We start from the raw sequence: 26,277 nt of genomic DNA on the forward strand, positions 1-26,277 counted from the left end.
GAGGGACCAATGAGAGAAAGTAAGGTGACCAGTGATTAGACTAATGCAAATATTCAGGAAAAGATGACAAGGGCCTGAGCTAAAATGGTAAAGATGGGAATAAAAAGGTAATTTTAAGAGACATTGAGGGAGTGCTCAGGAGGGTAAGGGAGGTTGTTAGAGCGACTGGTTTGCAGACAATGTATCATCTATATTTAAAGGGAAAAAGCAGTCTCTAGGTTGGTAACTTACGATAAAATCAAAGTTCAAGTTACCTGATTTGGAATCACAAATCTCAAAAAGTACTTCTCAAGACTTTTCTCCACGATACACATAGTGGGTTTGGCACAAGGTAATGCTCTGTGCTCACAAAACTGTGTTCTAGTTTCTTATTCCTGGATACATAGGAAGTATCTGTTTTTCAGCCTTCCTTGAAGCTGGGTTGTTACTAAGGCCAGCAGGCTGAAAGCAGAAGCAGTGAATGTCACTTCTGGGCTGAAGTGATGAGAGGCCCGCGGTGGGGGCTTCCCTCTTTTCTCCTGTGGAATCTCCTTCGGGAAGGTGCTTGTTGAGATGGTGGATCACCACCTAAGTCACCACTTAGACGTTCATTGTGCTAGAGACGGACTGGACTCACAGACCCGCTGGAATGAGAAGTAACATCTTATTTGTTAAGCCACTGAGATTATTAGGTATGTTTGTTATTGCAGCATAACCAAGAGTTTGGATGAATAAAAGGGGTGATATTTATACTTTCAAAACATTGAGGAGAGTACCCAGTTTTAGAAGAACTCCCTGAAAATGTTTTAACTAAAGCAAATCAAGTCAATGGTATCATTTTTGTGTATGAGGGTGGCAGGAGTGAAACTCATAAATGTAATTTATAAGCATGTAATGAATGAAATTAGCCACTTAAAGATTTTTTAAATATTATTTTAGAAGGAAAAATATATAGATTATCTCTTAGTCAGCTCAGGCTGCTGTAACAAAAATACCATAAATTGGGTGGCTTAAACAACAGAAGTTTGTTTCTCAGAGTTCTACGGGTGGGGAAGTGTGAGACGGAAGTGCCCACATGGCTGGGTTCTCACGAGAATCCTCTCCGTGGGTTGCAGGTGGCCATCTTCTTGCTATGTCCTCACATGGCAGAGAGAGGAAGCGAGCTCTCTCCAGTCTCTTCTTTTTTCTGATACTTGAATTTTATTTTATTTTACTTTTTATTGTATTTTTTCCATTACCATTTATCCCACTTACACCCCTCTTCCACCTGCAATCACCACACTGTTGTCCATGAGCCCTTTTCCCTTTTTTCTTGATCCCTCCACCCACTTCCCCCCAGTCTGCACCATGGCTGTCAACCTGCTCTCTAATCCCATCATGAAGGCTCCATGCTCCTGATCTAATTACCTCTGAAAGGCCCTGTCTCCTAATTCCAGCCCACTGGAGGTGAGGATTTCAACAAATGCATTATGAAGGGGATACAAACATGAAGTCCAAAATGTTACCTAATTAAAAAAAATTTACTTTTTAGAAAGTTTTTTCCTCATTCCCATAGTATAAGAACAAAAAAGTAGATGCTATTGAAAAATAAGCATTAACAAACCAAATTTTACGGTGTGAAATATAAGAACATAGACTTTATATACTAATATAAATATGGTCATTAAATATCCCATTTTCTGCTTTGAACTTCTGACCATAGCTATTCTTTTCTTTTTTTTAATCCTCACTGGAGGATGTTTCTTCATCATTTTTAGAGAGAGAGGGAGAGAGAGAAACATTGATGTGAGAGAGAAGCATTGACAGGTTGCTTCCATATGCACCCCAACCGGGGATCAAATCTGCAACCTAGGTACATGCCCTGACTGGGGATCAAACCCACAACCTTTTGGTTTATGGGATGATGCTCCAACCAACAGAGCCACACTGGTCAGGGCCAAAGCTACTCTTTCTTTTTTTTTTTTAAAGTTTTTATTTATTTATTTTCAGAGAGAGGGGAAGGGAGGGAGGAACATCAATGTGTGAGGGAAACATCAATAGGTTGCCTCTAGCACGCCCCCATCTGGGGACCTGCCCCCACGACCCAGGCATGACTGGTAATCAATGGGCAACCTTTCAGTTGCCAGGCCAGCACTCAATCCATCGAGCCACACAAGCCAGGGCATAAATCTACTCTTAATAACAATAATCACAGTGCCATTTCCCTCTTGTGCTGCGTGGATGAAAACACCTATTTTCCATGTGCTTTTGCATTAAATATGCATCCATGGATAAACTAAAAGAAAAAAAATGGCAGTAAGGTAAAAAAAATCCTGTACTGCACAAGTGTGACTATATATTTCAGTCACCATGGCTATTAATTAGGGGGACATCTGAGCAAGCCACCAGAAATACCTTTGCTCACCATTAAGTGAGTAACATCCTAGAAGGTATATAAAAAATTATACTCAAAGTTCAGTATTTTAATGATTTTTAATAAGACTATTGGCAACATGCAAACTGGTGCTACTCTATTCGGTACAAAAGGGGACTTTGTAAGTATAAAATATTTATTTTTCATTCAAGACCTGGTCAAAAACATATGGATAAATGACAGTTGAAAACTCACAACTCAGAAGTGAAAATTAACAACCAGTTAAAAGGGTATCTATTAATTAACAGACTAAATTTTCTTTATGTCAGTTCTGGTAATAGGGAACAAGAAGGGTGGAAGTAGGGATAAAGGCCAAGTAAAAAGGCAAGATGAATGGAAAATATCTTTTTCTTAATTCTTTAAATTTTTAGGAAAAAAATCTAGCTTCAAGTAAAATCTTACAGGAGTCTAATTAGGCACTTTTATTGCAGGATGAAGCTATAATTAAAGCTTTACCTTATATGGCTTCCTAACTTGCAGCTGCAAGCTGAATGTTTTAACATATCATCATATTGGTATTAGATTGACAAAATGTAGTAATCATTTCCTTTTGTGTACTGGAAGACATCAAGACCATGCATATTTTAATTCATATGTTAGCTGATATAGACATAATTATTAGAGGTTATAGGGAATGTATGGCATTGCAATTTTTTTTTATTCCCCTCTTTTTACATAATTGAATGCTTGCTTATTTTGAATAAATGTAACTTGACACAAATGAGCTAAAACAAGGACTTGAAACAGCAGGGGAGATGGAAGAAAATAGGACAAATTCTTAGGCTCCACAGAACATAGAAAACTTGACAATTCTTAAAGATGAGCTCTGTAAACTTGAGTGGCCATCTCATAGTTATTTTCACAGAAATATTTGAATTTATATTCTTGTAAGAAGCTAGACCACTGTCTTTCTTGGTTTAAGTTCAGGAATAGAAGCATATCCAGCATTTGAAATCTGACATTTTATTGCCACCTAACTATACTCTGCAGTGGCATAATCACATGTTAAATTCTTCCACACATACACGTCAGTCAAAAGCAAGAAAAGAAAAAGCCAGCAAAAGGTGGTGGTGGGCAGGAGGAAGTATGTGAGCTGGCTGGAACTCAGGCTGAGTCCTCAGGACTCTGGGGCTGAGTCCAGTAGAGCACCTACCAGCACAGTCACCCAGAGCTCTGCTACGTGGGGACTTGTGTTCATTTCAGTGAAGGGCTAGGACAGACTTTATCTGTAAAATTAAATAAAAAGGCAACACATGAGTAGGGCACATAATACTGCTATTAATCAAAGAAGCCTAGTGTATTGCTCTACAATAACTAGCTGTAGATGAGCACGTTTATCTTGGACTTTCCCATATGAAGGGAGATCTGCTGGAAAGACTAGGTCATTTCTGGGGAGTATAAGTGTTAGAGATGCCCTGGTGAGCTAAAGGTGGCTGGAAATAGAAACTAGAAAGAAAGAGCAACAGCTAATGAGCTCTTGAGTTTGGCAACCAAAAGAATCTTTTCATTCTTGTTAAACTCTCAAGGAAGATCTGGATTTAGGTTCCTAACTGAGAGCTTCACTCGCTTTTAAATGAGCAAACATATTTGCATGGTCTGCAGTTGTGGAATTGAGTAGTATGTCTGCAAAATTAGTGATTTTGGTTGCTCCAAGAAGCGGGAATATCTGTGCTTTCAGATTCCTCCTTATCACCTCGGTGCTGCATACACCCACTGAGCCCCACAGGCCCTGAAAGGAGAGACCATAACGCTGTAAGCTGACCTCTTCTTTTGCCACCACTCTCTGGAAAATGACTACCAAGGAGGTGCCTTACTCGAAGGATCATCAGTATGAGCTCTACTCTGAAGTGGCCTATAATCTTTGTGCATTTCTCTCAGAAGCTGCCTTCACTGACTCCATCCCTATGAGAAGACTTGAGAAGATCATGCAGTGCTGCTGAGGGTTAGTGTAGAACTGCCCTTGGTTGACCTTAACTCTTTAAAATCTGAATTTGGCTGGCTAAACCTGTATCAAGATAAACTTTTGTCTTTGTTTCTGTTCATATAAAAAGAAGTGAAAATGTAGAAATGAACATTTGTAGGATGAATTTTATTTTTTTAAAGGCTAGTATACATGAGAGCGCTTCTTTGTCTTATTATTAAGTACATAGCATCTAATTCCTTTTAGAATGTACTGAGAGGGACAGGATTGAGATTAAAGGGTCCATTGGTCTAAATAAAATAAAACAAAAACTACAAAAGCCATTAAAAAAAGAACAGAAAAAAGAAAAAGAAAGTCCAGATCATCCAGGTCCAACAGGTCTTAAAAATGAAGGCTGGAAACATTATAGAGATTTCCCTTCTCAACTGGGAACCTGGCCAAGCAACCCTACAGGGACTTGAGTTCTGTGATTATGAGTGAAAGTTGCATTGTTTGCCCCTGTTTGCCCTCTTTCTGTTCTGTCCTCTAATTTTAGACATACTGGCCTAAACAGCATCCCTTAACAAAAGGATCAGCAGAGCAAGCGCTCAAGTCCTAAATTTGACATTTCCCACACTAAGAGAAAGAAGTAAGATTCCCTACCACCATCTTGCAGGTTAGTAGCTTTTATGTAATCATGAAAAAATATTATAGGGGACTAGAACCATATCACTTCTAATTTCTTTATAATATATGACATTTCAATTTTCAAAGGACACCAAAGCCTATTATTAAATGATCTAAAAAAATAATGCTATTTCTGACTAGCTAAAGACTTACTGGAAATTATTACTCTGGGCAGGGGTGAGCAAACTTTTTCTGTAAAGGGGCAAATAGTAAATATTTTAGATTTCTTGAGCCATAAATGTCTCTGGCACAATTATTCAACTCTGCTGTTGTAGCAAGAAGGCAGCCATAAGCAATATGTAAATGAGTGGGAATGGTTGTGTTTCAATAAAACTTTATCTATATAAATGAACTGGATTTGGCCTGAGACCTGCACTTTGTGTAGTTCTGCTTTAGAGTCATAATGAATAAGTTATCATGAATGACTAGTACCAGCACACAACCAATTTATACAACATAGGATGTTGCTCTACATTAGAAAATAACTAGCGATGGGCAAAAGAGAGTTTTACTCATTATCTAAATAAGCCAAAATTTGGAATAGATGTTCTAGAAATAGGGTATTATAACCCACAAAGAAAAAAAATTTCAGTTAATGCTTGCTTCTATGTTTAATGAATCACATTTCCTGAGAAGGTGACTATTCTTAAAAACCTAAGAAGTATAATAGCCATATCTATGGTGTGACTTGTAATTCTTTAAAAATAAAAGTACTAAGTTAATATATACTAAAGACATACTCTGTGCCAGACACTATTCAAAATGATCTACCAGGATTAACTAATTTCATCTTCACAACAACTCTGTGAGGTAGGTACTATTATCCTTACTTACAGATGGGAAACAGAGGGCCAGTAAACAAACTGGTGGAGACCATAAAGCTAGTAGGTGAAAGAAGTCGGATTCAAACCTAGGCATTCTTGCACCTCAATCTGTGATCTTAATCACTACCCTTCAGATGGGCAGAGGAAAAGGAAGGCAAGTCAATGCTCAGCCCTGGGAATTCCACCTCATAGAAACACGCTTGGCGTGCTAGGCTCTTTACCCTGTGTAGGATAGTGTGCCTCGTGTTTTACCTATGATATCTAAATTAATGCTACCCATAGTGCCATATAGGAAGAATTGTTACCTTATTTTACAAAACAAAAACCATGGCATAGGAAGGTTAAGAATTGTGTAAGGGCATACACCTAGTAAGTGATGGAACCACCTATGCTGGTTCTGTTGGGACTACCATTTTGAAAAGAAGGGGATCACTTTCTGAACAGTATTTGCAGGAGGTTCACATTCCTGAGGAAGAAACAGGACGCCATTCCAGACTAGCAGGCAGCGGGCATTCTCTTCGTGATGCAGGGCTATGTATGTGACAGGCCTCTTGAAACTTTTTCCCCCCAAGTGAGAGCTGTACCACAGGATTGAGAAGAATTCAGTTGCTTTTCTCCTCATCAACAGATTGAAACCTGCAAAGGTGGTTTTGACTGTGTGGTTCTTTATTCAGTTTCTTTTTCCTTGCTTGTCCAGGCATCATGCAAAACTGAGTCCATCAAACTCCCTGAGCTTTCCTAGCATCTGGGCATTGTTCCAAAGAGGGGATTATTGGCATATACTTTGGGTCATGTTCATTGTTCTGACTTGACTTAGATTACAGTTATGAAAACTTTCTTGGAACCTACCTTGACCTTTACTGTGTTTGTCAGCCCTTCTCCAAATATAGGGGATTGTAATTAGAGATAGCTACTCATCTCATCAGATAGTTTTGCACTCCTATATTTTCCTATTTGAGTTTGGATAACATTCAAGAGAGGAAATTTTTTTTTGTATTTTATCATTTTAAAATCAGAAGTCTAACAGATGCAACTATTATTTTTTTTCCCTGTAAAAGCCAAATTAATCAGTGATTCTTTCATTTGCAGATCAGACTTCAGCCTGATTACCTACCCCCTGATCACATACACGTACTCCTTGTTAATTATGTCCAGAATTTTAGTTCCAGTTTTTCTAAGGAGTCAAAATAAATTTAAAATATCATTTGGCAATTAAATTTGACAATGTAGTGTTTACTATATTTGTGATCACTGTTGTCTCCTACATTCTACTCCTTCCCTTTGGGTTCACTTTGATTCATGTTGACGTACATCATTTAGTAGTTCAGCAGGGGTTGGGAAGTACCAAATAATCTTTGTCTGAAAATATTTGTTTTTCTTTTATTTCTATATTATAATTTTGCTGGGTATGATATTTTAGATTGACAGTTATTTTTAGAAATTAATTTATTAACTTCTGCCCTCTCTTGTTGCTAATCATAAGCCATCAATTTATCTTTATCACTGTAGGAAACTCTTTTATTTTTTAGCATTTTTTAAGATTTTCTTTTTCCTCAATATTTTGTCACTTCATTATGCTTTTGTTTCAGTATAGTTTTGTTTCCTTTTCAAGTGTGGCTCTTGGTGATATCCTCAATCTGTCTTCAGTTCTCAAAAAGTTTTTAGCTATTATCTTTTGGAATATTGCTTTTCCAGAATTCTCATATCCTCTTCTTCAAAACTCCTATCAAATAAATGGTAGAGTCTATTATTCTATCTTCCATGTACAACTGTTCCTTTATATTCTTCATGTCTCTGTACTACAAATTTCTCATTATCTTCCAATTCATTAATTCTGTCTTCGATTATGTCCAGCCTAGAGTTTTTTCTATCAGTTGAGTGTATTTCAAAGACTATATCTTTTAGTTTACAGAATTATTTTCCCCACTACTACCTCATCTTTCCATTTGGTTTTGTTTTTGTTTTATAACACTTTGTTCTTTTTTCTAATTCCTTTATTTTGAGTATCGTAAACATACTTATTTAAAAGCCATTTTCAAATTGCTCAATTATTTCCACTTCACTTGGAATGAATTCAACCCTAAACTGTTTTTCCCCCCATACACTATAGGATATTTGCATGTTCATTCTTTTTAAGTGGGAAATTTTAACTTCTTCCTCCTTCTTATCATGTTCAATTCTCCTTATGTATAATTTTATTTTTTCCTGTACTGGTCCCTGAGGCACCAGGACTTAAAGTGATGGTCTGAGGATTCTGTCTGGGGTGCCATTCAGGATGTCACAGAGCCAGTCCAAAGCTAGTGGGTTGCTGGTCCAGGTCTTGAGTGGAAAGCTATGTCTGCTTTTCTTCTTACCTCCCCAGGAATGCAGATAACTTATAAGCCACTGCCCCACAGTGTAGCTTGTTTGCAGACTCCTTGCTTGGGCAGGGAAGCTTTGGTCCCAAACAGTGAATGTGGCTTTGGTCTCCTGCTTTGCATGGGGTACTTCTAGTCACTGTTACAGAATAGAATTCAAACTACTTATTTCCAGATCTATAGCCCAGTAGGCAAACAGTTTCATTCCTACTACTTTCTGATTCTGTTAATGTTTTTATTTTATGCACATAATTAACTTTTTCTCCCTGAAAGTGATTGTATCTTTCAGATTTTCTCTATTTTGTATGTGGTAGTGCTGAGGGAGTCTCAAAATATAAGTTTACAAGGTCAATTTGCTCCAAAACTCAATTTTCAAAACATTCACTGTTAGCAGTATAACAATCCAAAAACTTTACAACGTTCAGCAGTGTTAAAACTTATCTTTCCCTTTGTTTTCACTGGCTGATTATGCTGATTATGTCTTACAGATTCTCTTATTCATCTAAGCCTGGCTAATTGAAAATAAATGGCCTTAAATGACCAATTTCAATTTCTCCATTTATAACAGGGGAAAAAGGTTAGAAAGCAGCACCAATGCAGTGGTCCTATCTATTATTATCTGTTTTAGGACTTAAAACTTCTGCAGTTTTTACCTAATCTTAATTAGAGAAAAATCGAGCTATTTGTGTAGACATAGACTTAGCTTTTAAGGGATGAAGCTGAGGTGTATAATAGGTTCAAAAGAGGGGAGGTATAACTTTGGAATTATTCTCTTAATCATCATTGAAGAGAGCTTTACCACATTCTTCCAAGCCTTTTATTTCTCAGAAGAAGAGTTAAGTAACTTGTCCACATACCAGAAACTCAAACTCAGATCTGTGCATTCAAAGCTTTTTTCTTTTTAATGTGTATCATACCATATCAGGAAGATAAGGCTTAAGAAATATAGCTTAAACATAGATACAGAGGACAAACTAATGGTTGCCAGATGGAAGGGGGCTGGGGGACTGAGGAAAAGGTGAAGTAATTAAAAAGTACAAATTGACAGTTACAAAATAGTCATGAGGATGTAGAGTACAGCAAAAGGTACAAAGTCAGTGGTATTGTAATAATGATGTATGATGCCAGGCGGGTACTAGACTTATTCGGGGTGCTAGACCACTATGCTGTACACCAGAAACTAATATAATATTAAATGTCAACTATAATTGAAAAATGAAAAAAGTTTAATAAAGTTAAACATTTTTTTTAATTTATTTTTTTTAATTGAATTGATTTGGGTGGCACTGGTTAATGAAATTATATAGGTTTCAGGTGTACAGTTCTATAATGTATCATCTGTATATTGTATTGTGTGTTCACCACCCCAGGTCAAATCTCCTTCCATCACCATTTATCCCCCCTTAGCCTCTTCCCCCTCCCCCATCCCTTTCCCTCTGGTAATCACCATTCTGCTGTCTGTGTCTATGAGGTATTTTTTTCTTAATCCCTTTCATCTTTTCCACCCAGCCCTGCAACCCCTCTCCTCTCAAAAGAACAAAATAAAACCAAAAAACAACAAACAACAACAACAAAAACCCTTCTATGAGGGGCTGACTGTACATGTGGGGAGATGCCAAACAAACAAAAAACATGGGAAAAAGCATACACACTTAGAAAAGATAAAAAACTGTTGAATTAACGTGGTAATTGCATCTCAGGTGCTCATATTGAATCACCTCTAACTGTATGTCAAGTAAAAGAGATAACTCCAACCAGCTTACTTGAACTTGCCTGTAATGAGTATGTGTCAGGTAAACATGACATTGACACTTTATATCAAGGCTGAAAAGGGAATTGTCAGTCTCTCAGGAGGATATCACCAAGTTATTTACAAGTAGGACATTATAATTTTCTGAGGTGTCAGGAAGTATCAAGGGAAATGATGGCTTTTTAATAAAAGCAAATGTCCTACAATAACTTCATCACCCAAAGCTTTAAATTTTAAGTACTCTAAGACTTCCTAGACACTGATAAAGAACCTTGGTTAATTATTAAGATAAAACAAATCCCTTAAGTAAAGAGAAAGGGCCCCGCTGGTAAAGTGAGCAACTTCTGGATAATGTTGCACATGGCAGGCCCTGGGTCTTCATAAAAAGTTTGTGTGTTTCTAAATTTAAATGTCCTAAATTGTAATAGATAAGTACAAGTAACACAGTCTATGGGAAGTATTTCAATGTACATTTTATGAAAGAGAGAAATTAAATGTAGGACAATATTATGCAATAGGCGTATATGATAGCTTTGGGAATTGTTTAGAGAAATGGTATGGTAGGGAGAGTAATGGCTTCTTGAAGTCCATGCTCTAATTCTTGGAACCTGTGAAATAAGTTACCTTATGTGGTAAAAGGGTCTTTGCAAATGTGATTAAGGATCTTCAGAAGGGAAGATTATTTTGGATCATCTGGTGGACCTAATATAACCATAGGGTCCTAATAAGAGGTAGGAGCGTTAAGAGACAGAGAAAGAGATATGAAGGTGCTACACTGGGGACTTTGAAAATGGAGAAAAAGACCGCACATCATGGAACATAAGCAGCCTCTAGAAGGTGGAAAAGACAAGGAAACAAATTATTCCTTAAAGCCTCCAGAAGGAACATGGCCCTATGATCCACTCTAAACTTCTGACCTCTAGAACAATGAACTAATTTTGTGTTGCTTTAGCCACTAAATTTGTTGTAATTTGCTACAGCATTAGTAGGAAGCTAATACAAATAGCCAATATGGTAAACTTAACTGTGGCTAGAAACATTAAAATACGCATTAAGATGAACATTTGCTTCTAAATGATGTAAGCCTTTAGAAATACAATATATGCTATCTTATTCAAGTTTAAAAGTCAAAAGCTTGAAGAAAATTCACAAGGATAATGTATTGACACTATAAAAACTTTCTTAGAATTGCAAAAGTGTTTTTCTCCACTTTAGGTAGTATCTAAAGACCCCCAATATTCCTGGAAATCAACCATCAGGACAAGCTTTTGGCTTTTATCACGGATGTGTGAGTCTACTCCGACCTTGTGGAAAACACTTTTTTTCATGTTTCAACCTCTTATAATTGGAACTGGGAAGAAGATCAATAAAATCAACCAACTGTAAAAATAAAGTCCATAGGAGAGAGTGAACATTGATAGAGGGAATGATATATAATAGTATAAATGATCACAAGGAGATTAGCTCTTGTGCAATATTTATATGTGAATCATGGAATGCCCCTGACTTTTGCCTACTATATTCTGTCCTGTTTAATTCTCCTTGCTGTAAGAGGCATATGGCTGATTCTGACCAAAATGTTCTCAGATTCAATGATGGAGATAGATATTAATTCCACTTTAAAGTTCTTTTCTACTGGGCATAGTATTATGAGAAATTATGTCAATTACATTTACAATAGATTTTCTCAGTGTCAATAATCAGTTTCTGCTTAGTCATCTACACTCAAAAATAGTTTGAGCCTTCCTTACTATTATTTTGTCCTTTTGACATTGACTGTTAATTTAAATAAAAGAAAAATACATACTTTTCCATAAATTGTACCCAGAGTTTAAAAGTGTGCACGTGCACACAAACACACTTGCCATCTCACAATTTAACCACTCAAAAATTGGACATACTAAATAAGTCCCTAAGTTAACGAAGATTTGTCCTCATTTTTCTTTCTCCTAAAACATGTATTTTACCCCAATATAACAATACTCTTATTTTCTTGCTTTCTTGCCACTCATGCATTGCAACTGAAATGTTTATGATGAATGCGAACTCACAATTAGAAAATGTTGAAACAGATATTCTTTCCCTTTCACAGGTATAACCTAGTGAATGGTTCATGGAATCTAAAGCACATCACCATTGGATCCTATGCTCATATAGAGCTAGAACAAAAAACCAAACCAAACCCACCAACAGCTAAGCCAGCGTTACTTTTTTTATTTGTTTACTTGAGGATGAGAGAGGCCTACAGATGGGCAGTACAATGGATAAAGGCGAACCAGAGCATGTGGATAAGCCACAGATTTGTAAGGGGATCCTTGGTAGACCAGCCACTCCCATTATTAAGAAAGCCAGTAAGCTGGTCAGACAGGAGGACAGATTTTAAACAGCTTCCTGTTAGACTTTGTTATTCCTCTTCTAGTTCTTGAGACCCTGAAGCTTTTTACTCTCCCTCCATAAATGGGAGCCTTTGCTCTGCCTGGTGTCCCCAAGAGTCCCTGCCTTTCTTAGCAGTTTGTTTCATATATTTTTTCCGTGTGCATCTCTGAATGGTTAACCTAACATTATGCCTTTGAGAGCTCCATCTCAGCTTACCTTCAAGTCCTAATAATTGTTTGGCCATCATAAAATTTATGTGCCTACACAACAATAAACTTCTTTTGTTTTCCATATTTGTAGATGCCCCTGAAGGTTGCCAGAAAAAATACAGAACACAATAAAACTTGCATTTCAGATAAACAGTGGAAAATTTTTTAGTATAAGTATGTCCCATGCAATATTTGTGATATTGGACATATACTAAAAACCCTACTCATTGTTGATCTGAAATGCAAATTTTACTGTCTTCTGTTTTTGTTTCTTAAATCTGTCAACCCCTAATTGCCTTGCTTCTTGCAGGACACCCAATGAACCCAATCCTGGGTAGGCACATCGCAAGTAGAAAAGTGAGGAACATTTGGTCTTACAGATCAGTGTCCAAATTTCAAAAAACTACCACTGCTAAATCTAGAGATTTAACCTTACTTTAATAATAGAAGTTTCTAGAAGCTTAGGATATAAAGTAGGAATAAAACACATTTTATTTAGCACTCCACTAAAGGTTTTACACATCTCATATTCCTGTGTTGTCTCTCAGATGCTTTTCACAAGTTCCTTATCTCTATTTCAGGTAAGGAATAGGCCTTTGATTCTGAAAATTATGTTCTGACCTACTGTCCAAAAGGTATATGCTCTGAGTGGTTTCCCCAGAAGTAGGGATGATTGTGACAAAAAACTAAATGACCATTTTTAGAACTGGTTACTGTTCTTGAGAATTTAAGCTTCCCCTCACTAAAATTCCATGTAATTTTTAGTTCTTGATGTTTCTGTGTTACAGCAGAGCAGCAACCTTTAAATGCCAGCTGATAATTTTTGTTTTTCTTGGTCTATGTCAACTAAGAAAAATAAGAACAATGGAGTAAGTTTTTTTTAAAAAATAAAGGTAAATGTTTTCTTAAGGAACAGTGTTTTATTCTCACAGATTATGTCCTTTTCATCATTAGCATGAAATCTTCTTTTCCAAAATTATGGTAACACTCATTTTGAAGAATTTTTTATAGGTTCTTACATAGAAAACTGGTTGGCAAACTTATTGTCTCCTAAATTTAAAAAAAAATTGTACTTGTTTGTAAATCTAAAATTATAGACATCAGGCAGCATGGCTTTTATGTCTACTTCAGAAATACCACTTCACCTGTAACAATATTATACAATTTTACCTTTGATCCCTGTATCTCCATTTTGGCTGTGGAAAGAAAACTGAACTCGAAGAAATATTTTTGGCTGAAGATATGTAGGTGGGAAAAGAATATTTCTATTATAAAATTCAAGACACATGTTTTTTTCTTTCCTACAAGGAGAGCTGAATGATGTGTCCTGATCTCTGACACAGTGTTATTTGATATAATTTTTTAAATTATTTTTTATTTTGTTGTTTATGCTATTACAGTGGCCCACTTTTTCCCCTTATGCCCCCCTCCACCCAGTCCACTCCCCACTTCCATAATCAGTCCCCTCACCATTGTCCATGTCCATGGGTCCTTCATGTGTGGCCTGACTAATCCCTTCACCTTCTTCCAGTCCGTCCCGGCCTCTCCCCTCCCCACTTGGCAGCTGTCAGTCTATTCAATGATTCTATGCCTCTGGTTCAATTTTGCTCATTGGTTTATTTTGTTCATTAGATTCCTTTTATAAGTGAGATTGTATGGCATTTGTTTTTCACTGACTGGCTTATTTCACTTGGCTTAATAGTCTATAATTTCAACATCATTGTTTTGGTAAGACAGTAAGCAGTAACATATATACTCAATAAATGTCAAACATGAACTACAACACATTCAGCATTCTATAAACCATTGCAAACAACTCAGTATTCCAGACATTGGAAATGTCAATAATACAGCTCAGCCCACTTCCACCTGGAACAAAGAAATTACTGTTTTGTTTGTTTGTTTGTTTGTTTGTTTGTTTTTTTTGGCAATTTGTATGGCCAAGATGAATTAGGAAAGTCCAAGGACATTTGTCACTTTTTTCATAAGATAAGGGGCTTTTGATAAACACCCTGGAAGAAGTCATGCAATATGAGTACACATACTGCAACCTTCAAGTTTTTAATAGAATATTTAGACAATTACTGGCACTTTGCAAAAATGTCATCTGATTGAATATTTTAAAATTCACTTTAATCCCCAACCATCCCTTCAAGGTATACATTACTACCCACAATGCAGAAAAGCATAGAGAGGCTAATATAATAATGTCACAGGGCTAATGAGTGATGCCATCAAGGGCGGGGGGTGAGCTAATCCAGTCCACTCTTTCCACCGTATCAGGTGTGCAGTTACTTACATCTTCCAGTTGCACCTGGAAGTAGGAATGGCTCTCACCTATTGCAGATTACTTAACCATGGGGTAGACTAAATGTGTCCATGATTCTTGTCAAGCCCATAAATGATACTTCAGAAGGATCCTTATGAGCCGTGGTTTGGTTCAAGACTTAGATGGAGAGGTATAATCCAAAAGTGTTTAATATACAAGTCACTCCTGGCTTAGGATGACTAACCATAACCCACCAGCTGTTTCACAGCATGCATTTCAGTGTATCTTACAGCCAAAGAGCAATGAAAAAGACAAAAATCACATCTGTGACCCAATTTTTCTTCTTTTTCTTTAGTTACTAGTCATTTATATCATGCACAGAACTGGATGGAACCTAAGGAAATAGTCCTCGGTTACTTCAATTTTCTCACTTAAAGCGTCTGTTTTTGATTCACCTCGTGGGAACAGGATGAGATTCAATGGCTGACTCAGAAAATATGGTAATGTTGTCCTAAATTTAAACAATAAATACATAAAAGATTCAGATCCAGAGACATCTTGCAGCTTCTGCTAAAATGTCCTGCTCCTAATAGTGCTCAGCTGATGTCAGGTGGTTGTCAGTAGTTCATGCAGCACTGTAAACATCAAAACTGCTTGATGCAGTAGTTACGCTACTGGGATTCCAATAACTAAAACAAAAAAATATCCCCTAAACCAGAGTTTCCAACTGTATAATTTAAATACTTGTACTGTTATTTTTATTGATGTAATTTTTTGTTTCTTAATTTCTTACTTTCTCCAAAAAGTTTCTATAACCCAAGTCTTCATGAAATATCATGCTGTCTAGGAAAAGATGGTGTTGGGTGCAATGAAGAGATTGAAGTAACACAAGAGTGGATGATACATCTGAGTGTATACATATACATGGTTAATACAATTAAAAGCTATTTATGGAGAACTTTCAAACAGAATTTTTAATGTGATCCTCATAGATACAGAGGCAGTCAAAAGTAGATTTACAATTGTGAGTACATGAAACACAGTTTATTCTTGTATTATTATTTATTAATTATTGTATTATTTGTTATTATTGTTATCTACCTTTGTTCACTCCTGTCTATTGTAAACTGGTGTTATCTCCTCTTCACTTAGTTGAATCAATATAAGGAGAAGGAGGCTTGTCCTTGTTAAGGGAATCTGAAAGTCATGGATGGGAATAAGGGACTGGCCTTGACTGAGCACTAGGTCTATCCCTTATTAGCTGTGGGATCTTGGACAAGATCCTCTTGGATCATTTTCCTGGTTTGTGCCATGGTAGAAGACAACTGAAGTGTGTTATAATGCTACTTCTTCAAGGATAACAAAAATAGTCACCAGAGGACCTATGACATGGACTCCTCGATCAAAAGAACTGTAAGGAACACTTTGCGGCCCTCTCACATCAGTGAACCAGCTAGGCAGGGTGGCCCCCTCTTCTGCACTGCATCTACATGTCAGCATCAAGAGGCAGCAATATGGCAGTTTTAATACGATTGAACTCCTATGTGAATTATAATCTCTAATCCCAAATCAGGGCAAAATTACACATGAATTTATTCTTAAGAAATAAGCCCTGGTGGGAGGAGGTGTAGAAGTGTGAGGTTCACACTTCACAAAGCCATTATTCATTGACAGTAAACCTTAAAATAGAAGGAAAAAATATAAAAATTAAAGTACAGTCAATCATAATGCCACTTAACAATGGGATATGTTCTGAGAAATGCAATGTTAGGTAATTCCATCACTGTGCAAACACCTTGAAGTGCAGAGTTACACAAGCCTAGATAGTCTAGCCTAGTGCACCCCCAGGCTTTCGGGTACAGACGACTTCTCCTGGGCTACAAATCTCTACAGCTTGTTGCTGTACTGAATACTGTAGGCAACTGTAACACAATGGTAAATATTTGTGTATCTAAACATACCTAAACACAGAAAAGGTACCATAAAAATACAGTGTAAAAGGTAAAATATGGTCCACACCTGTATATGGCGCTGGCCATGAATGGAGCCTGCAGGGCTGGAAGGTTGCTTTGGGTGAGTCAGTGAGTAAGTGACAAGTGAATGAGAAGACCTGGGACATTGCCATACACTACTGTAGACTTTATAAACATTGTACACGTAGGTTATACTAAATTTACAAAACAACAAGAGTAAATCAAGCACAAGAGAAAATGATGCAATTAAGAGATGTGTTTAATAATGGAGTGTATGAGGCTGCTGGTGTGACACGGCATACTCTTTTATAGCAAACTTTTTCTATAGGTAGAAAGAGTACACTCTATAATAATGATAAAAAGTATAGTATAGCCCCTGGCTTGGTGGCTTGGTTGGTTGGAGTGTCGTCCTGTGCACCAAAGGTTGCAGGTTTGATCCCTGGTCAGGGCACATACCTAGGTTGCAGATTCAATACCCGGTTGGGGTGTGTATGGGACAATGGATCAGTTTCTCTCTCTCCCTCCCCCTCGTTCTCTTTCTCTAAAATTAATAAATGTATCCTCAGGTGAGGATTCAAAAAAGTGTAGTAAATGCATAAACCAATAACATAGTTGTTTATATATCATTATCAAATATTATATAGTGTACATAATACTATGTGCTATACTTTTATATAACTGTTAGCAGCTGTAGGTTCTTTACACCAGAATCTCCACAAGCTTGTGAGTAATGCGTTGCACTACAATATTAGGATGGCTATGGTGGTACTGGGCAATAGGAATTTTTTGGCTCATTATACTCTTATGGGACCACGACTGTACACGCAGTCTATTGTTGACCTAAATGTCATTATGCTGCATTTGACTATACTATACTAATATATTGGAGTAAGAATGACCATATTGATCACTTTTTCTTTTATAAGAACCCTGTTACAAACATGTGCTCATTTTATAATTTATTTATTACCTTACCTTACACATGCCCATGGTGGGGCACTCACAGGTGAAATATTTGCATGTCTCACTCAGGGATGACCTTGCATTGTTTGGAAGAAAAGTACAATACAGAGTCACACTTTGAATCTTACAATTCTATTCCATCCTCAGGGAGTCCAGATTAAAGCCATTTAGTTTCCCTTCAGCACACCAATCAGAGGGCCAGACTGCTATGAAGGAGACATCAGAGACGTGTGTCCCTGGAATTCTAATAGAGCTCAGAAGTCTGGGTTTTATCCCGTCATCTGAAGGGCTGTACACAAATGGGCAATGCTTAAGAAATACCTTTTGCTGATGATAAAATTTCAAAATAGCCTGTTTCCTGGAAATATCTGCCATATTCCAAATTCTGAATATAGCTAACATTAAATAAAATTGTGTGGATTAACTGTTGCAGTAAGAAAGAAGAGCTCATTCATCCCACCCTTGTCTATCTGGCAACTGCTAACCATCCTTTAAAATACAGCTCAGTGATCAGCTTGGTGTTACTGCATTTTTTTTTTTTTAATACACGTTTACATCTGATGTCCCCCAGAAAGATGCAAAGTTGACAAAGGTGTCTACTTTGTTGTTAGATATCCACAGACACATGGTGCTGAGTAAATTTGAGTAAGTTTGGCTTGAAGAATATATCCTTTATTTCTTGCAAATAATTTATAACAATTATAGAAAAAGAAAACAGGTTTGTTAAGAATCCACTTTGTGGTTCTAACACAGAGGTTGCAAATACCACTAAAGATTTCCATAGTTCACAGTATTAGCTAAAAAAATAAAAATAACAGATCAACAGTAATCACTACAAAAGTTCAGTGTAAATAATATAGCAATGGGGAGCCATGTAGGATTTCCTCACATTTTACTGTGGAAGAAAGAAGACAGCAAAAGAACAAAGTCCCCCTTGGGACCTTGACTTAAGGTGTCACACCCATTATCTAAACTGTTGCTACTATTTGAGGCAGAATATGTTTCTTTGAAATGAATTAGTTGAATACAAGTCTCTTTTCTGGAGTCTAAAGTTCTACCCATGTGATTAACTCTGAGGCATCTTTGAAGTACAAATGTGTTATCACACATATAACAATATAAAATCATCTCTGTTTACAGTAAACAGAGAGAACAGAGCAATCATCTCAGAAGAAGTATGTGTGACGTACAAGAACCTAAGACTTCACTCTTAGCAGTCAAGACTGGCTCTAACCCTCTGCCTTCAATCTCTGTAGGTTGCTTGGTAACTAAATGAATAGCTTTGCATTTTTTAAAGTGGTGGCTTTTAATGAACTAAAAGAGAAGCAGAGTGAAGGTTAGGAATGACCATGGCTGAAGGACTCCGTCCTAGCGTACTGGTCTTCTAACCATCCAGAGAAGAAGAGATGCTGACAGAGGCACGAGAAGAAACCACTGCTCCCCCGTCATGCTCTCTAGAGCATCCTGCCCTCTTCCAGTGTGTGAGGGCCTTCACTCAGCCTTGCAGCCTTTACACGTGTCTCTTGGATACTATAGCTGGCATCAGAGGATCCAAACTTCGCAGGCTGTCCTCTGGAGATAAGGAAATATGTCTGGAGAGACAATTTCAATCATTCCATACAACCCATTTCTGTGTAACTGCCTCTCCCCAAGAGAAAAAGAAAAAGCTGTCATGTAGCATATACATAATCAATACGTACAAGAAAAGAACAGCATGGAGTTGTAGATACTTAAGTGATGATCCTATTTGAACTGATATTAAAAAAAAGGATGGTTCAGTGGGAGTCAGGCAGACTTTTCCCAGTCCTCTCATCTTGGGAAAGTCATTCAGACTCGGTGGGTCTCAGGTTTCCCAAAGACAGGATTGGACCAGATGCGCAGCACCAGAGAGGTATTCCCAGCCTGGGTGCCATCATCTTCCCCATTCACTAAAATAGCCTCACTTTCATCTCTTTAATATAAGGAAGTTCTGAGAAACAAAAACAAACAAAAAACCCCCAAAGCGAGATGATTTTAAAAGTCCCTGGTGACTCCATCATTCTTAGGTCCAAAAAACTTGCTTAAAAGTTATCTTAATGATATACTTGTGTTAAAACTAGGGAAAAAGTTAAAACTACCCATAATCTCTAGCCCTCTCTTCTTTCCTCCCTTGTTTAATATCTGGGAATGTGCTGGCTAAAATATTTTCAAAAATTCTTGCACAACTCCAGGAGGCACTCTTCATGCCGAAGATAATACCGATGGTATTCCTGGAGCATGGCACTCCGTGTCCCTGATGAAAGGGCCCTTAGGGAACTTCCTAGGGAAGAGTGAGCCTGTGTTTGAATCCCACCTGTGCCACTTACTAGCTATGTGACCCTTGGCAAGCCATTTAATAATCTCTCTGATTCTATTTCCTTCTCTGTAAAATGGAGATAATACATTGTACTTCCAAAGGCTGCTGTAAAAGCTAAGTGAGATAACATGTAAAGAATCTGGTGTAGAGCAGCAAACCAGCACCAACAGCAGTTCTCTAAAATCACAAAAACAACCACATTTCACAGCACACAAAAACAATTGTGTCTAGTACTTGTGGCCCACACTATGAGAAGAAACCAAAAAATATTGTGAAATTGGGAACATATCTCATTTAAAATGAAGATCTGAAGATGGGGTGGGTACTCCAGAAGTTAAAGGGGTCAAAATGTAGTGACCTGAGAACCACCCAATTTTTAAGTCTTGTAATTCTGATAACTGGGAGAAAGGAAGACTAATCAGCATGCTAGTTTATTAGAGTGTGTTGATACAACTGTTATCAAGGATAAGCAACTGTTTAAATAAGACATGCTGCACTTGTTGAGGACATGAGTACTGCCAACAAATTACAATGTACTTAATCCAAAATTTTTTTGCCTTCCTTTGGAAGCCAGGACCAGTCAACATGTAAGTGCACTAAAGCTTTTGATACTGAAATTAAAAAGTGATTAACATACACAATAAAGCTACACTTTAGGAATCATAGATTCTGAAAATGATAGTACTAGAAGGGATTTTAGATACTATCTGGTCTAACTTCTACATGCTTCACTTGGGAAAATTGAGGTCCAAAGAATTTGATAGATATACCTGCGGTTACAAAAGGAAGAGTCGATTCTGGCACTTGGTCTCATTAACTTACTATCTTACTGCAGGAAATCAATCTTTAGATTTATCCAATACACACAGCAACGACTGAACGTTGGATATATGGATTCCTGTCTCAACTCTGCACAATTTGGGGTTCGCAGGGCACTGGAAGACATCTGAAGGACTGGGTCAATGGCCGACAGAAGTGGCTGGTGGGACTGTGTGGGAAAGTCTGAGGATATTCAAGAAAGTAAATGAAGAGCACACAGAAAGGCTGTTGTGGATTTGGGTGGTGGCAAGTAGGGTCCATTAAGAGACCAAATATAGAATTAGTCTTCATATCCAGGATGTAGCACAGTGACTAGCACATAGTAGGTACTAAGTACTTATTTGTTGCATAACTGGATGATGAACCAAGAATGAATAAAATAAGGAAAGAACCTGTTCTGAGAAAAGAAGTGAGAACTTCAGAGACAACAGACAACTGCCTCGTACCATCCCTTAGGGGAGAGGAAGAGACAACCATCAGAGTGGTTCCTAACTTTAGCAGGAAGGGGGTAGCGCGTTTCCTTTGCAAGAGCGGTGGAGTGAGTCTGTTGCCCTCTTGCTTCCCCCTCACGTTTCCAACCTGCGGAAATGTGGAAGTTCCCACGGCAATTGTTCTGGCCCCTCTGCACTCAGGACAAAATGTGGAGAAGTGAAATGTTCAAGGGCAGTCTGCCTCAAAGGACAGTAGAAATTTCAAGTTCATAATGTCACATTAGTTTTATTATTACTATTATTTTTGCTTCTCAGAGTAAGACACAGATTTGCTTTGTCAAAGGGTAGTGTGTGTCACTTAAAGGTCTTGGGATTTGATTTAGAAGCAAGACTATACTCCCTTTTCTGTGTATGTTTGTGTTTCTGATAAAAGGTAGTTTAAGTGTAAAGATATAATTCACTTTATTAGTACATAATAATCTTGTCAGCAATAAATGTTCTTTGTGTCTGTGCATTATTTTTTTGTATCTATGGGTGTATGTATATATTTATGTACATATATATTCAATACATGAGCACAGAGGAATGTATGAAAGGATGGTCATCAAAATGTCGCTGTTGGCTATCTCAAGGCAGTGAGATTTCAACGGATTTAAAACATAAACCTTCCCAAACCCTATTTTTATTCCAAACTGTCACATTAGTTTCAGAGGAGGCTCTATGCTTAAGTGCTGGCCAAGCGAGCTAGTGACCATACCGACACCAGGGGGGAGAATGTTTCTGAGCGGACGCTTTCCATTTTCATGCGGCCTTCTGTGGGCCAAAGTCTGGTGCCCTGTCCTTTCTTCCAGGTCTGCTAAGGTTGGACTTTCAAAGAGGATTCATTTGATGAGCATTGATGCCACAGATGCGATAGGAAGCTATAGCTCATTAGATTTTCTAAATAGGAAGGGGTTGGTGTTTGATAGTCCCTTTCAACATCTGTGTGTAACATCTGGCCACTTTGAAATCAAGATGCACCGTTCATCAACCTCTTATATATTTTTCTAGGACTAAATAGAGAAACTGTAAGATGACTGTATATCAATGCCCAAGAAAGACCTGTCAAGGTTCTTATAATATAAGCAAGCTCCTGTTTAAGAGAAACGCTAACACTTCAGTGAACAATAAGCATTGGACAGTATCTTCTCCATACAACATCTAGCAGGCTAATGACAAAATGACAATAAGTATGTCAATTGCTGGGACAGGATAATAGAGTTCTGTCCCATGTTCATATGAAGATATGTATATAGGCCAAGAACATATGTAATTCTCTAATGTGACTTTCATTTGACCCTTGATTAAAATAAATATGGTATATTAAAATACAATTCTTTCAAAATCAGGAGATCTGGTCAGTGAAAAGACCAATGATATAAACACTGTTCTCCAACTCAGAGTAATTGGCAAGGCTTGTTTATTTTTAGCACAGTTTCAATTCCCTAAAAAGAAATACCACCTAAAAGAAATGTGTTAAGCACCCACTTAAACGTTTCTCATTAAGTTGCCAATTCTGGTACTTGGCCCCTTAAGGTTGGCTTACAGCACTCATCCTAACTCAGCTCTGCATGTCATTCCAGAGACAAAAGCCAGTTGAAAGAAAGGGATTACATCTATAAGAATTTATTGTAAAATATCTTGAGAAGTAACAGGAAAAAGCAACCCAGAAAACGGTATTCTGCAAAAAAATTACAGAAATGGTAGTAAAGAAACCAAACTGAAAGGTATTTCTAATAAAGGAACAGGTTTATTCTTATAGTACAAACAATCTCAGCTAAGTGGCTCATTCTTCTCAAGAGACCAGGTTTTGGATAAGAGTGAAAACACGCCGCTGTGTCCAGACTGGGTGTACAATGAACTATCTAACCTGGTTCTCATGCTCTCTAGCACCTTGACTCTTTTCTTTTCTTCTTTTGCCTTTATGCTGAGGAACACCTAACTTTTTATGTAAAAGTGAGTGTAAGGAAACAGGATGACGGAAGTCATACAAATGCCCACTCACCTCCCATGATTTTGGATTGGCAGTTAATAAACTCCGGCTTCCTGTCCGTAAGGTACCTCTGGCAGGTGTGGTGGAGGATCTGGAAGAAGGTGCATTTTTCTGAGGCTGTGCTGGCTACCCACTGGTCAAAAGCATTTTCAAACAACAAATCAAACTCTGCAGAATCCTGGAAAAAACAGTGAAATAACTACTGATGTCAGTGTATAAAAACTGCTGCTTCTAGCTTATGCCCAACATAAGACTCACAAAAGCTAACACATTTCTAAACTTTGATCCTAAACTTAAGGCTCATTTTTATTAGCATCCGGGTGCATGGAGAATCTACCTTTCTCTGTTTATCAGGGAAACCCCGGGTCTTACAGTATTTACAGATGTCCCTAGGAAGCTAGGATCACAGAAGTCCCTATAGCCTCCCACACATTGACTTGTGTCAAAATTCAGACTACATATCACCCTATCAATTACTTGGAACATAGTTCTTTCAGCACTAAACCATATTAATCTTGCCCCTAACCTTTGACAGGAAAATATTCCTCCCCATTATTTTAGCATATAGTTACAACTTACATGCAAAAGAGGGGAATGTATTTTGAATAAATAACTCTACCACAAAATATTTTTCATATTAAATCCAAATAGGTTCCTAAACTTTTAGGAGCTGTTTTATTTATTTGTTTGTTTGTTTGAAAACATCACCATTGGAGGCACGAGGAGGTATATACAGCTTGGATATGCATGGTTTTTCATGTTGATAACCATGGATATGATATCTGAGCTCTGGTCTTTGCATTTTAGTGATAAACATATTACTGGAGATAGCATTTCTTCAATCTGTACCCCCTTAGGTTTCTGCATCGAGCATGATGAAAATATTTATAATTCCCTGTAAGAAGGGCACAGAAATCAGAAAGTCTTAGCCACATAACTGAAATAGAGAAAGAGCTTTGTTAAAAAACAGCTCAGACAACCACCCCTACTGCCAAGGTCAATGAAAGGGCCATTGTGTGAAGAGAATGCCTTCACTCAGCACTCGACAGGCCACTCACCCGATTAGGATCGATGCCATTCACCTGGCGAAGCTGCTCAAGCATCCACTGTGATCTCCGCACAAACGACGTGGAGCCTTCAAACTGTTTGACCTTCGTAATGGATGCCTGTGTGGGTTTCTTGTTTGTCACTGCCAAGAAAAGACGACTTGGGTTAGTGGGTGTGCAGGTTGGTTTGTTTCCCCTGCTAGTAGTGCTTCTATCTCACAGGTACGTGCATATGCGAGATGGAAAAATACACATGCACAGAAACATGTATCTCAAGAGAATGAATACCGGTGCTGTTGGTGAGGGGTAAACTAAAAAGATATAGAAGTTATAATCTCTACACTCGAGCAGTTACAATACAATTATAATTTTAAGGGCTGCTTTGTTTATGTCTTCATCCATTCACATTGAATACAACTTAACCAAATAACACCAAGCACTTTTAAAGGAGGCTGCAAATGTACAATGACCAACTACAGAGAAAGAAACATACAGGGTGGACAGGCACCAGGTAGGGGTCACAGGGAAAGGCTGAATTTTACAGGAAGTAGAGGTTACTGGCTTCCCTAAGGAACTGCAATGCATACTTCTAATTTTATAGTCCAGTGTAAATATTTCAGGTTTCAGTGATAAGGAGTCATACTTCATTTAAAAAAAAAGAGAGAGAGAGAGAACAGTTTGGCTTTAAAATATAGTCCAGTTTGTATCGAGTTTGCATCTGGTTATGACTGTATCTGGCATTCTGGGGCCTCCTCCCACCAATATAAATTCCTGAGGTCACCAGACCTGCAGGACCAGGACAGTCCCCCCCTCAGCCATAGTTATGCTGACGATGGAGTGCCGCCTCGCAGACAGAAGTCCAGCACTAGTCGCCAGGAGGGAGTCACTTGGAATAGTTCTACATCTTCTTACCTCATGACTTAGAGATTCAGGGGTGGGGCGGTAGTCAAGTGTTTTGAAAGATCTTTCCCAGAAGCTCCTATGAACCTTGGCTATAGGAATCATAAGATTTAACAGATATGATGCTATAACAGGAACTAGGAAGAGAGGAAAGCATTACTTATCATAATGAATGCCATCCTCTTAAGACTGTACTTGAGTGGCATATTCTTTCTTCTTTTTTTTAGTTTTGAATATGTATTTTTATTTTTTTATTGTTGTCTAATAACAGTTGTCCCCATTTGCACCCCATCACTCTCCCCTGCCCTACCCACCCCCATCTCCCGCATTCAATCTTTCCCTGTCCCCCTGCCCATTGGCTTTGTCCATGGGTCCTTTATACATGTTCCTTGACTTGATCCTTCCCCTTCTTTCCCTCATTATTCCCCTCCCCTCTGGTCCCCTTTGTTCTTCATTTCCATGACTCTTTGATTCAAATAACCCCACAGATTCCACATTTTCAAATAACTATGCAGTTGCTCAACAGATGGCAAAGAGAATCCTTGAGGGATGAAGGAAAGAAAGCACCTACTCCGGTCCTGCTTGGTGGTAAGAAGACCCTCCTTTCGTGAGTGCCCGAGTTTATTGCATTAAAGGGTCTGGGGTCACGAAAGTAGGACCAAGAGGAGAACGAAACGTGGGTACCCTGCCTTTAGGTCTCTTCAGAGTCCTTGTGTTTCTAGGACTAAAGATTGTTTTTATGACTTCAGTACAATCTCACCTCTTTGCTCTTAACCAGAATTTAGCAAGTGTTCTTTTTTAATTTAAAATAATGCTTAGGTTTATTACCCATTATTTCATTTATATTTGGCTAAAAGCTTCTGAACATTTCACGCCAATTACATTTACTTTCATGGTTTAAAAGTCATCATCCCCTAATGCCCACAATCAGAGAAAATTTATCATTTTCTATTCACAAATGGCCTCTTTGGCCTACAACTCCAAGTACAGGCCTGTTAAGTCCCACCAGGAATA

At 37.8% G+C, this 26,277-nt stretch overlaps 1 protein-coding gene across 5 annotated transcripts in view; it reads right to left on the minus strand.

The window, feature by feature from the left end:
* Positions 1–26,277, minus strand: part of STXBP6 (syntaxin binding protein 6) — a 242,813-nt gene that overhangs the window by 29,145 nt on the left and 187,391 nt on the right. For all 5 annotated transcript variants that reach the window (XM_054577887.1, XM_054577886.1, XM_054577888.1 and 2 more), the window contains 2 exons: positions 24,376–24,506; positions 23,330–23,495 (listed from right to left, as the gene is read on the minus strand). In XM_054577887.1, the coding sequence (XP_054433862.1) occupies positions 23,330–23,495; positions 24,376–24,506 (297 nt within the window). The remainder of the gene's footprint in view (positions 1–23,329; positions 23,496–24,375; positions 24,507–26,277) is intronic.

The sequence above is a fragment of the Pteronotus mesoamericanus genome, unplaced genomic scaffold, assembly GCF_021234165.1.
Source record: "Pteronotus mesoamericanus isolate MK-2021 breed Mesoamerican mustached bat unplaced genomic scaffold, CSHL_Meso_final contig_46, whole genome shotgun sequence".
NCBI lineage: Eukaryota > Metazoa > Chordata > Mammalia > Chiroptera > Mormoopidae > Pteronotus > Pteronotus mesoamericanus.